Consider the following 13,693-nt stretch of genomic DNA (forward strand, 5'->3'; position numbering starts at 1 on the left):
ATAGCAAGACTTCTAAATTTTTTACTAGGAAGGGAGAAAATATCTAGATCCATGAAGTGTGTGTTATAGGTCTCCACTAATAGACGTAGCGGTACTCGGGCCCCAGCGTTAGTTCGGCATGAATCCACGTGGAACAACCGGGGCACGCGGGCCGCCCGTCTGATAACAGTTCTAGGGACTATATAACACAGCTTATTTGTGATTTCTGTACAATCAAATCTATTATAACCTGTGGATCGATATATTGCAACCACCATAGGATTCACTTTTACAAGTATAAACGCAACAGTTTTTCACAATTTTAATTGTTTAAATTGATTAAGTACAAAAAAATATAAATAAAATTTTAACTACTGATTACGCGCCAAGAATGTTTAGGGTTACCGCTAGAAAATAAAAAAAAGCAAATTAAAAATTTCTGTTGTTTATGTTTTAAGAATAAACACGAATAAATTAATGCGATTGTTATTAATTTGTTGGCTTACAATTGTTCAAATAAGATAAAAATATAAGTGATTCAATAGTTTTTTTGGGAAGACAAAACTGTTGATCATGACATTTTTTATGCTGGAAAGGTGTTAGAACGAGACACACGGCCTCAGTTCTAAATATCCCTCTCGGCTCGGATTTGCCTCTGTGTATTACGCAACCAATTTAGTACCTTATTACTTTGGAATAGAGTTCATTTTCGTAAATATGTATTTTGAGAGTGCGCAATCTTGTTTAGTATATTACATCTATGCAGGTAATATTGCCAGAGGGAAGATTTTAGAGTGAATCTCATATCTACTGAACTGAAATGTAACTAATGCTCATACAAGCCTAAAAACATGCCATAACTAAAAGAACATTTACCTAATTTCACATATTATGAAGTAGGAATTCATTCAATCTCATTGCTCATCACATGTCTTAAAATCCTACTTCCTACTAGTCTTACTTAACTTATATCCGATTTGGTTGAAATTTGGTATGCAGATAGGTGATACCCTGGATTAACACATAGGCTACTTTTTATCAACTTACCACGCGGCGAAGCCGCTGGCGGAAGCTAGTAATATAATAAAACTACTGTTAATTATGAACCAATATCTTTTTGTTACTTAGCCCTGACTAGACTTGTAAGCGGTTTCCAAAAAAAATGCATAAGTAACTAAAGTAGGTTTTAAAATGTAAAATTACTACATACGATTAAAAAAAGGATTATACATTTTTAATACATTTATTTTAAGATAATCACATAAGTTACACTTATTACATGAGCAAACTACTAATATTATAAATGTGAAAGTTCTAATAAACTAGTAATATAATAAAACTACTGTTTATTATGAACTAATATTTTTTTGTTACTTAACCCTGACTAGACTTGTAAGCGGTTTCTAGAAAAATTGCATAAGTAACTAATGTAGGTTTTAAAATCGAAAATACTACATACTACACTACAACTACATACGATTCAAAAATTATCTTAAAATAAATACACATTTGTAAATTTATTTTAAGATAATCACATAAGTTATATACAGTAATTATGCCTATGTCTGACAATCTAATGATAATGCAGCATTAGAGTAGTTGTAGTAAAAATGTTAAGATTCATAAATGGTGTCTATACTATAATATTTTAAAGAGGAAAACTTTGTTTGGTTGTAATGGATAAACTCAAAAACTTCTGGACCGATTTTAAATATTCTTTCACCATTAGAAACCTATATTATCTGCGAGTAACATAGGCTATATTTTATCCCGGTGCGGACAGTAGCTCCCACGGGACGCGGATGAAACCGCGGGAAAACGGCTAGTATATTTTAAAAAGGATCAGGATATGTACAATGCACAATTATATTCTATACAATGGTCTTGTTACATAATAAAGAAATAGCCTGGCATTTATGCAATCTTGTGACTTGATCATGATTCTAGCTTAAATCTAAATGAAGAGTCTATAGAAAAAGTTCAATCCATGTTTAACCCTAATTTTATAACTTATCTAAAATTTCTAGTACATTGCACTTCATTATTCGCCTAAATTCGCATACATTTTCACTACATACATTATAACATAGAGTTGAGCTGAAATTATACTGCTAGGTAGATTCACACCGGGCAAATAACACCAGGAATGCTTTGTCTGCATGAAGCGTCTTCAGATATGGTTAAAATTTATGTATCATTGGCATCATCCCCTTTGTAAGGTAATTTACTAGATTGAGGAGTATCATCTAATGAAGAACTAGATTTAGTGCTAACACTCTCATCAACATCTGGAGTGCTGTAAATAGACATGTTACGTCTTTTAAAGGTTTTCTTTGGACCTGTAGACATAGGGGTCCTACATTCATAAAACATTGTGCTTTCTGGAGTATCTGGTACCGTAGTAGGACCTGTAGACATGGGTGTCTTACATTCATAAAACATTGTGCTTTCTGGAGTATCTGGTACCGTAGTAGGACCTGTAGACATGGGTGTCTTACATTCATAAAACATTGTGCTTTCTGGAGTATCTGGTGCCGTAGTAGGACCTGTAGACATGGGTGTCTTACATTCATAAAACATTGTGCTTTCTGGAGTATCTGGTACCGTAGTAGGACCTGTAGACATGGGGGTCTTACATTCATAAAACATTGTGCTTTCTGGAGTATCTGGTACCGTACTAGTTTCTGGAGATGTCGCTTGTAGTGATTTATCATTACTGGGAGTGACTGGTGCGGGGAGAACTAATGATGGCCTTGACGATTTCATAGGGGTCTGAGATGGACTTTGAGATACAACTTGAGAGACATTCTCTTTTGAACTAGTAGGCCTTATCTCTTCTTTGGTAGTTTCGGCATGTGGTTGTTTCATTGCGCGACCAGATCGCGCCATTACTACCTGTACAGGATCATCAATACCCAATTTTTCGCACAGAGCTACTGTTTGTGGATTCAGTATTGGTACAGTAGGAACAACTTTTCTAGCATTTGGATCGTGAATTGGAGCAGTCCTCACGAAATTGTCTTCCTTTATAACAAGGCTTCCAAGCAATCTGACTACATTTTCTTTCTCTACGTCAGTAGGTGAAAAATCAAACCTTCCATGTCCACCAGGCCCAGGCATGTAACAATTCATATTCTTTACAGTCAGCAAATGATTAGTATTCCTCAATATTGCTAGCCATTCCACGTCATGTCTTAGGCACAACTCTCCATCATACTCTGAAGGTATATCCACTATTTGCAAATGCCTGCGCCTTGGCAAACATTTGTCCAAAGCCAAGAACTTTGTCTCTGTGTTATCTTCATGTTTAACGAAGGCTGCGTATTGACAATGCAGATGTGCTGCAAACCAATAGTCTGGCTTCAGAGTGCGAAGTACTTGCATAGCTGGGACACTGCCTAATCGATTAGACTCTATATCTTCCCTGAAGAAAGCTTTCCATCTTAACAATGTTTCTGTATCCCCATAATCTGTGATACCTCTTGGCCAGTCATGCGATAACATAACATGGATTTTATCTCTCAGCTGACTCAATCTGAACACTTCTAGAGACCTGACATGATAAACTGATCTAAGAGAACTTTGATTATAAGGTAAACATTCCCAGTGTCCTTGTAAGTAGTCCTGTGATTTGTATATTCCAGACATTCCTCCTATTCTTATATCTCCAAACTTCACAACTCCAGCTCGGCCCAAGTAATATATGTTAGGAGCCACCCAACCCCCGTAGGGAAGCTCTTGTAAATAGTTGGATGCTTCATGATTCCCACCAATAAACAGTGTTAATATCGGTGCTCTTTTCTCACCACTGTAATACTTATAAAAAGAACACATATGTTGGTATTTCTTTGGTACAGCCATTGTCCCAAGATCTTCATAATTGCGAACAGATTGGAAGTCACCACAACATATCAATAAGTCGATTTTTATACCGTCTCTTCTCTGTATTGTTTCAATACAATCATATATTACATCTAATTCGCCATGGGCGCATCCTTCTACAGCGATTTTCATTTTCAATCAATTAAGTTTTAGTCACTAAGGCTTAAAATATATTACAATTTTTTAACCATGTTTAAATCTTATTAAAATTACATTACTGTAAGTACAACAAAAAGCTATGAACGCGAACGCAGAACCACAAACAACAATATTTTGACATTGACAAAAGAGAACTGTCATAGAGTATACATGGAGTATACAGATTATATATGTCACCGGAAAAAAGCAAGACAACTCTCAGAATATAATAAACGGCATTCGAAATGTACTATTTAACGTACGTATTTTAGTAAGTTGATTATTTTACGGCGTCTTGCCGATAAATCATCATCAATCATCAAAGGTGAGCTGTACGTTGATTGGTTACAAGCTTTATGAACAAACACTTGCTAAAAATGCTTGTAGTCATGCACTAGATGGAACGTTCCCTACAAATCGCTTGCCACACTGAAATGCACTGCAGACTTTGCATAGCCCAAAATAGCAAATCAGAGCGATTTTGACACCTTCGTCAGATGGATGTCTATGAAACGACAATTGTAAAATAGAAAATCCATATCAAGGTTTAAACTTACACATACACTCTTTTGCAAAAAAAACGGGCACCTATGCGAAATCTTAGTTTTAAGGACTTTACGTGTATTTCAAAGGGTTTTAATGATTGTAGTATGTTTCTAGCATCAAAAGAGTTAGCCGAGCATGCGTGAGAGTGTATTCTAAATTTGAATTTTGTACAATTGCTAAGAAATTGGTTAAACCTTGTTTTGGACTAATTGCTGGCAGAAAATTCGTCGGTGTTTTGAAAAGTTTTTGAAGTGATTTTCAAGACAATGATGATGCAGTTTTAATTAATGATTAATGTACTTTTTTGTTAGATCAAAACATTTTTGAAAAACTATGCGAATTTGATAAAATTTTCACCTGCTCGAAATGGGCTATACTGATGATTGATGGCAATGTTCAGAGTTTCGGTATTTTAGTGTAAAGCGTTCTATTGTTTAGATATTGTACCCACGTGTTTTAAAATATCGCTTTTTCATAAATAAACACTATTTAGAAGATTATCAGTACCTTTGGCTGCGACAAAACAAAATTAAAGTAAGCAGTGCCGATCACAAACCGTCTCCTATCGGACTTTGACATTAAAAAAATACCAAATTTTGTGATAAATGTTAAAATTAACCACATGAAAAATGATGAGGAAGGTTAAAGCTATCTAAAAAGTCAGATTATTGCCTCGTTGAAGCTCTCGATAACTCCATAGGTATCGGGTTACTAAACAACGATTTAGCTGAAAGGGAGTCAAGAATTCAAAATTATTGGCCAAACGTATGTTTCTTAAGAAATGAGTAGCTAGCCAATTATTGTTATGATTTAAGCAGGAAAGTGCTGCAGATGCCAGAAAATCTCGATGTAGGCAAGTTTATTTAATAAAATATCCGTGGGATGAAAACACGCTATTTGAACGCTCAGACTCTTAGATCTTCAGAGGTCTACGGAGTTTCCCAAGAGACAAGGTTGTTTAAAATCAGTAATTACGAAAGCTTAAGACCTCATGCTCACAGTCTATGCGCTATTTTCTGTATTTTGTAGAATTTCAAGACTTTTAAAAATGTCAAAGTCCGATAGGAGACGGGTTGTGATCGGCACTGCTTACTTTAATTTTGTTTTGTTGCAGCCAAAGGTACTGATACTCTTCTAAATAGTGTTTATTTATAGAAAAGCGATATTTTAAAACACTTGGGTACAATATCTAAACAATAGAACGCTTTACACTAAAATACCGAAACTCTGAACATTGCCATCAATCATCAGTATAGCCCATTTAGAGCAAGTGAAAATTTTATCAAATACGCATAGTTTTTCAAAAATGTTTTGATCTAACAAAAAAGTACATTAATCATTAATTAAAACTGCATTATCATTTTCCTGAAAATTACTTAAAAAACTTTTCAAAACACCCACGAACTTTCTGCCAGCAATTAGTCCAAAACAAGGTTTAACCAATTTCTTAGCAATTGTACAAAATTCAAATTTAGAATATACTCTCACGCATGCTCGGTTAACTCTTTTGATGCTAGAAACATACTACAATCATTAAAACCCTTTGAAATACACATAAAGTCCTTAAAACTAAGATTTCGCATAGGTGCCCGTTTTTTTTGCAAAAGAGTTTATTAACTATTCGAGAATCAAATTAGTAAAATTACACGCTGTTCATGCTATTACAACGCTTGTATATCATACTTTTCATTTATAATTCAATTTTACAAATAAACATTAATTTGTTTCCCGCCATCTTAAAATTATGGATTGAGAAAATCGTGTACAATAGAAACTTAGAAACAAATGTGCCTAACTGGTTGTAGATAAAATATCAATGAAAACAGACTTCACTTTGTCATGCATGGTACGTTCTTACTTTCAAGAAAAGATAATATGTCGTCATAATATGTATTTCGCTACTGTACAAACACTACAAGAAATATTAGCGCATCATCAGGGACATTCTTATAATTCTTTTACCATTAGAAACTTAGAAAGCTACATTATCTGCGAGTAACACCGGCTCTTTGATTATATAGCACCGGCTATATTTTATCCCGGTGCGGGCTTCCCCACATTCTTGAAAACTCTACGTATGTTGTTAATTAAATGCAATGATTTTTAAAACCAAACGAAAAAAAAATGCTCCGTATTTTTATTGTAGGTATACACAATTTACTTTGAAAGTCAAGAGGCCGCTTAAGAATGGATCGAGACTAGTTTCAGTGGTCGGGAACATCGAATCATTTGTTTATAAGGCTCCGCAATTATTGAGCCGATTTGAAAAGTCTTTACATTGTTTAGGGTGCACAGGCTATATTTTATTGGGGTACGGTAAGTATTTAGTATTTACCACTTGACGCCTCGTCAGTCATTAAAATCTGCCTAACCTTTTCCCAACTAACAAGGGGTCTGCTTCCATTCTTAACTGGATGCAGCCTAGAACCAGTGTTTTACATGGAGCAACTACCTATCTGACCTCCACAAGCCAGTTACCTACACGGGCAGCCCGATGTCCCTTGGTAAGATTGGTTGTTAGCCTTTCTGACTTATGACTATCTGTAACAATCCGTAACGACAGCCAAAGGCGTTCAAATGACAACTGGGACCCACCAGTTTCCCGTGTCTTCCAAGACGGAGAAGAACTCTTTATGACAATGGATGGCCACCCATCCGCGCACAGGATTGCTTAACCTTATGAGCGATCGATCGGGATTAGATTTTTTCATTTCGGATTTTGTCATACCATCGTTTATTGTTCGCAATGCTGGTTGGGGGGCCGCCAAACCTCGGCGCCTATAGCTGTAAAAGCCATTTGGAAGATCTGGTTCTGAATCTCGATTGCATCGTTGGTTACAGCTTTCAAGTGCGACTGCTGTGTACCTAACTACCTACGAGGATGGGGTTCGATTCTCAGGTAGCGCCGAAATTGTGAGTTTATTAGAAACTTTGCCAAAGCAGCCCGCAGTCTGTATGCTGTGGTAATACAGTCGTGTTTCGAACGCAGGGCTACGGCGGTCCCACACGAGTTTATCGTCGCTCCTCAACTTGCTGGTCGCATCGCTCCTCCGCGCCTACGCGATATCGAATTACACTACCCCTAGGGTAGAGTAGACTCTGCATGAAGTCGGATTAACAGGGATTCGTTTCTGTTACTTAAACATAATTTTTAAAAAGTATTTTAGGATTAAAAAATCTTTAGGTATAAATGAACATTCAGAATAATAGGTACACTTTCAGTTTCACACAATACTCAGGACATACAACACATGTAAAATTAGGAGATTCAATTTATTGTACATAGTACCTGAATGAATGAAGTGAATGTTTTTAGAACATTTTGTTTACTGAAAACTTAGTCAAACACTTCAAGTGGAGGTTTTAGGAGAAAAAAGAGAGTGCTGAAAATCGTTCTGTGTAAATTAAAACAAAGGGAGTATGTTACCTAGTTATCTATAGGTTCTCTGTACCTATCTTTAGGTTGTAGAAAGGTACCTAGGTACTTATTATTGTAGCTACTTATTCGCAAGTGCCAAAACCAAACTACCTGAAACGGATGCAGCTTTGATCATCTTTTGCAGATAGATGTTAACAGGTCTTACCCCAGTACTCAGAGACATTTTTTATATGGTATGTCAATCCGTCACTAAGGAGTGACTTAAGTAATCATTAAATGTCTCTGAATAGGTACGGTGGTTTGGTAGTAACTGCGCTCAGTAGCTCAGTGTAGTTTTGTATCCTTGCACTTATGAAACTGAAAATATACTTACTTATGTACGTATATAGGTAATACAATCGTAATCCTACCTATATGGAACAAAAATGGTAGTGACCTGCCATGTAGTCGAATCGAAGTCTAATAAGGACCTTTATATCATTATTATTAAACGAAATCATAATTCAATAATGGTAGGTACTTACCTACCTAATGGTAAATTCAATGGTTGGCGCTCACTGGATGAGGCCTACGTACCTACCTAGGTAAGTACACCGTGGCGTTGAATAAATTAAAACAGAAAACATAAACTAAAGTATTTCTGTTTTAATTTTAGGATGTTAAGTCAATTTTGGCGTTTGTGTTGTTAATAAATTAGGACCTCTTACACGTTTTTAGGCAGTTTGAAAATGTTGCTTTGTTCATCTACTTTTGACGCTGACTGTACTTAGGTACTAGGTAAAAATGAATGGTTAATTTTATTGACATAAAAATAACTAGCATTTTGTAAGAAAATAAAAAGGAGATTTTACGCAATTAAGTATTCTGCAGACAGTACTGGTTTATAATTTGTGTTGGTAAGTAGTAGCCACATAAGTATAGGTAGGTATGTACCTAGGTACTAAAGTCACAAGTGTCCTAAAACTTGTGAAAAATTTATTCAACTGTGTTAAGCATTAAAATTGATACAAGCAGTATTTAAAATTAATCAATAGGCCATCATAAAAATCATGGGAAAGAAGTATTTTTTCCGGAAATTAACACATTTCAATAAGAAATTGTTTCAAAAGCTGACTTTGGCTTCTGTTTTTCAATCCAATCTCTCCAGGTGGACGATTTGTGCCTACGGCTACCAAGGAGCTTGAGTTCCATGTTAAATAGAGGCCTATTTTTGTAAAATACACCGCGCCTAAAGTAAGAAAATTGGGGAGGTTCGAGACGTGTCTCGCCAAACTTCCAAGTGATTGCTATGCGGCTCCTCCTTCCCGTACCATTGGCGTTGGGCGGCACAGCTCCGCCAATGAGGCCGCGCTTAGCCCCACTCGCTGCCATTTCATATTACTAATATTACGTTTTCCTTGATTAAGAAAAATTACAATTTTTACAATAAATTTTTGCTACACAGTCAAAGTAACGATTTACATAACAGAGATTACGTGCAATTGCTGCATCTATCGAGGATAGGTTTGTCGGGTTTTTGAAATTGGTCAGGAGTGTGGGTTTTGATTTGAGAAGGTGGGGTAATTAACCACATATTCAGGTGAATGCTACACTGTGAGGACGCCTACACGGCGGCGGGCGTCGAGCTTTACGTTGATGTGTTTGAAGCGTGAGAGATTCGTTGAGTATTTGAGTCAGTCCGCTAGTCAGCCACGGCGCGCGTCACTCGCATCGCGCTCCGCTTGCGTCAACGGTCCGATAGCCGAAAGCGAACCTGCGCCCGCCCGCCCAGAGACCTGTGCGTCTATGCTTTCATTTTAATTATACATTCAAATAATATTGTTTATAAATATACTTGTTGTTTCAACTTGAACTATCTGTGTTTAACTATAGACAGAAAAGTTGTTTTAAAGTGTTCTTATAACTGTTAAAACTTTCTCAAGTGGTTTTCCAAGGATGTTAATGATATAAGGAACTTTTCCGAATTCAAGACGGCTGTGGAGAGCTTACTTCACCCTGAAATAGAAAAAGTGGGTAAGTACATACGTAATATAATAGAATTAGAAATAAAGAATTGACCACGGGACCGATAGGTACTGTTTTGTATTTTTTAATAGATAGATATATACAAATATTAGAACCTATCGGTATAACATCAAAAGATTATATGAACCAATACCCAAATTATGGAAAAGTAGTCTAGATTGAAACTTACATTAATGAGTGTTGCAATAATTATAAGCTAGAGTATTAATTGAGCTCTGTATTATGGATAGCGACTTCATGTAGGTAAATATCATAATATAGGGCATACCTAATATATTACATGAAGGCAAGGTACATTTTTATAAGGTGTAAAAAATAATTTAACAGTTTTGTTATAAAGAGGGCTAATCTTACCGAGGAATCTACTGATTTTAGTAAGTTCCTTATGTTTGTAACTTAGGTACTACAATTTTTATTCTAAATTGAAAAGTAAGTTAAGGGTAAAATAAGTTTTTATTTTCCGTAAAGGCGAAGAACGTAGGAAAACGGGGAGAGGCATCGATTTACAGTTTTTTGGTGTAATATAGGTATTACAATAGTGAGCAATTTCACGGCTGGTTAGGCAAGGTTTGGTTATCATTAATACTTAGTGCAGCTCACCTCTTAAACACTTTCTAAGTTTTGGATGTCAAATCATAATTTGATATTATTCATGATAGTGGCATATCTTCCTAGGTACTAATAGCTTGTTATATGTGATTTGATTTATTTTCGTGAGTGTGAAATATTTGAAAGTAACGTTTTCCACGGGGAACCTCTTCCTAGGCTTGCCCGCAAAAAATACAGCCTATGATACTCGGGGATAGTTTAGCTTCCAAACAGTGATATAATTTTTCAAATCGATTATGTATTTTCGGAATCCTTAGAGTAGGTAGGACAAACAAAAAATAAAAATATTCCTCTTCCTCATATTGATATGGATTAGTATAAATAACTTTGTCCAACTTTGAGCCTTATTTCCTAAGGAACAGACAGTAAAATGTGCGGTGGATCCTGAACAAACTTCTTCAAGATTGGTTTTACCATAAACATTATCAATTTTGTATTAGGTACCGAACCATATCGTATGAATTATTACTCTACAATTTAATAGAAAATAGTGCTTTCAAATTTAATCTCGTAGACGTTTGTTATCTGAGTAGGTATATACCTAGGTATTGTATGCACAGGTATGTTAAGTCGTGGTGGCCTAGAGGGTAAAACACCATCCTCTCAAGTATGAGTGTGAAGGTTTCTATTCCAGGTCAGGCGAGTACGAATGTGACTCTTCTAAGTGTGCCTGTGTACTTTCTAATTACCAAGTTGAACATCTATGTCTGATTACATAAGTGAAGGAAAAGAAAAGATCCTAATACAATTTGGACTACAATGTCTGAAATCACCAACCTGCATTCATTGGTAAAAAGCGTGGCTCATTTCCATAGGTATTTTTAAGTCAAGTTTAAAGAAAATCTTCTAACATACCTAACGTTAGTATCTGCTAAACTCAGAAAAGCCCTAAAATGTTTGAGGAAGCTTTAAAAGGTATGGTTGTAGTCTGTACCTTGTTTTTCAAATACTATTTAAAAAGATAAAGATAAGTAATTGTTCAATAATAATTATAAGAATTTTTGATATAGCTATATGTTTCACGCGGCGGCCGTGTCTCGGGGAAATTCTTTCTCTATCGGAAAAATATAGGTATGTGTAGCTATAGCCTATGTCACCTGCTATACAGCGTATGTAAACAAATAAATCTTTCCTCTTTATATTATTAAATAGATGTTTATAGTTTAGGGCCATACAGCCATAACACTAGGAAGTGGTGACTAGAAAGGGGTGTTTTGGGAGTGTTGTCCGTTTGTAATTGTGATGTGAAAAATTGCAAATCTAACTAGCCTGGTCTCAATAAACAATTTTGATTTTGACATTGGGATACCATTAAGCATCTCGGAAATTTATTACTTTGAAATATGTAATTGAAATTGGTAAATTGGCACCCCTACTTATTTGGTATTTGATGAGTACCTACTGGGTTATTATATTGGTCGGGGTAGTTTGGGTGTTTTTTACATGTGTATTCTGTACAGTGGCCCGGAGCACCGATGGATCAGGCCTCGATGAAGGCTGCGAAGACGACGTCTCGCGGCTGACCCCGGGCCTGCATCCAGAAACAACTTTCGACATGAACGATCTGCCATCGAACACCTACACGTTGGACACTCGCAGAATGCAACTATACTCGCACCCACACATACATCCCACGGTGAGTCAATGCTTTTGTTTCAGGTACCTCCGGTTGACATAAATCTGACACAAAAGGAACGTCACGTCTAGAATTTTCTCGCAATAACTATAAGTGTTAAAGGGAAGAAAACCTTATGGGTTAAGATACAAAAATACTTACATCGATGTTTATTTTAAAATATGTCGACATTAGTAGGCGTATGGAGAAGCGCGTGACGTCTTTAGTGCGATCTCTTTACGTATATCGATTGAACTGTATATCAAAGGTCAAAGTTCGTTGCTAATCTGTTTCTTTCATTAAAAACATCACCTATGCTTAGCGCCATGAAACGAAACACTTAACGTGTCAAACAAAACAAGAAAAATAACAATCAAAACTAATATGGATCGAATAAACTGAGGCAAAACAAATCCGTCTTTAAACCATAAAAACGTCGACAGTAAAAACAAAAATATAACGTTGAAAAGATGAAATGTATTGCAAGGCGCGAAAATAAGAATAATTTGAGGGTATGGTACCGACCGGGCGTAAGGTTTCCACTCTGAAAGTGGCCATTCGACTCGCCATCGCTGCTCTACCAGTTCACAGGAATACAGTCATTTATTTTTTCTGATTCATGCTCGGTGACCCTACAATTTCTATTAAGGTAAACATTATTGTTTGTATTACAAAACGCTTAATTACGGTAATTAAAAAATGAATTTAGTAATACATACGATACCCCTGCCTGACAGATGTAGAATCATTTAGATGTAGTCGCTTATTTGAATCTAACTTGTTATAATTTGATAAATAAACAAGGGGCTTTTAGTTTGTAAATAAATCATGTTTTCTCTGGCATAATTAATTTATTGTAATAATAAAATTATAATGACTTTCATAACAGCCAGTGAAGAGCATGACGTGGAGCCGCCAGCTCCCGCACTATCGCAACACTGAACTCATGTTATCAAAGATATCTTCGTCACCATCCGTTACATCACCGACCTTGTTTGTTTGACTTTTTCTTGCCATTTTATCAATGTGTTTAAAGTTACCGATACTTGTATTAAATAAAAACCAAGTAGATAAATATTCTGCCATAACTAGCCTGGCTAGATGTAGCGAAGTATAATTAGTTCACCTATATTCAGTAGGGTTAGTACGTACAACATATACCTAGTAATTCCTCAGTAATCTTTTAATTGGTATTTCACGGGTAGATTAGTTCTTTATAAATCATCTTTAAACGTTTGTTTTATTAATTTCCCTTAGGCAGTAATTTGACAAAAAATTTAGCTTTCAGATAATAAATCTATTTAGCCTATATTTCCTAGGCAAGTAGTAAGTGTTAGGTACCAAAACAATAACATAATGCCACTCTATGCAAGAAAATTACTAACTACAATTAATTAAACAAATATCTAAAGAACGTTGCAAACGTTCGTAATAGTGGCACAATTTTATGAAAATTCAAGCAATTGAGTCCGAAGCTGAGTTTTATCAAACGTCCCTGACACAAGTTCATCGCAAGCCGA

General features: G+C 35.7%; 2 protein-coding genes across 8 annotated transcripts in view; one reads left to right on the forward strand and one right to left on the reverse strand.

Moving 5' to 3' along the window:
* Nucleotides 1–1,759: 1,759 nt before the first annotated feature.
* On the reverse strand, nucleotides 1,760–4,139 carry LOC110378130 (lariat debranching enzyme). Its single transcript, XM_049839411.2, has one exon. It carries the CDS (start codon nucleotides 3,991–3,993, stop codon nucleotides 2,167–2,169), a length of 1,827 nt encoding a protein of 608 aa, XP_049695368.2. The 5' UTR covers nucleotides 3,994–4,139; the 3' UTR covers nucleotides 1,760–2,166.
* Nucleotides 4,140–9,410: 5,271 nt separating this feature from the next.
* The window catches only part of LOC110378131 (forkhead box protein L2), a 48,628-nt gene continuing 44,345 nt past the window's right edge, over nucleotides 9,411–13,693 (forward strand). Inside the window, exons 1-3 of one of the 7 annotated variants that reach the window (XM_049839644.2) lie at nucleotides 9,413–9,701; nucleotides 9,895–9,937; nucleotides 12,019–12,194. In XM_049839644.2, the coding sequence (XP_049695601.1) occupies nucleotides 12,114–12,194 (81 nt within the window). In that variant the 5' untranslated portion in view covers nucleotides 9,413–9,701; nucleotides 9,895–9,937; nucleotides 12,019–12,113. Of the gene's footprint in view, nucleotides 9,938–11,575; nucleotides 11,630–11,873; nucleotides 11,917–12,018; nucleotides 12,195–13,693 lie in introns of those variants that run through there. The other 6 variants (XM_049839557.2, XM_049839607.2, XM_064034625.1 and 3 more) reach the window with 6 other exon arrangements.

The sequence above is a fragment of the Helicoverpa armigera genome, chromosome 1 (assembly GCF_030705265.1).
Source record: "Helicoverpa armigera isolate CAAS_96S chromosome 1, ASM3070526v1, whole genome shotgun sequence".
NCBI classification, from domain to species: Eukaryota; Metazoa; Arthropoda; class Insecta; order Lepidoptera; family Noctuidae; genus Helicoverpa; species Helicoverpa armigera.

Bases quoted from the DNA above. Each gene is read 5' to 3' on its own strand.
- LOC110378130 (XM_049839411.2), bottom strand. From the start codon at position 3,993: ATGAAAATCGCTGTAGAAGGATGCGCCCATGGCGAATTAGATGTAATA.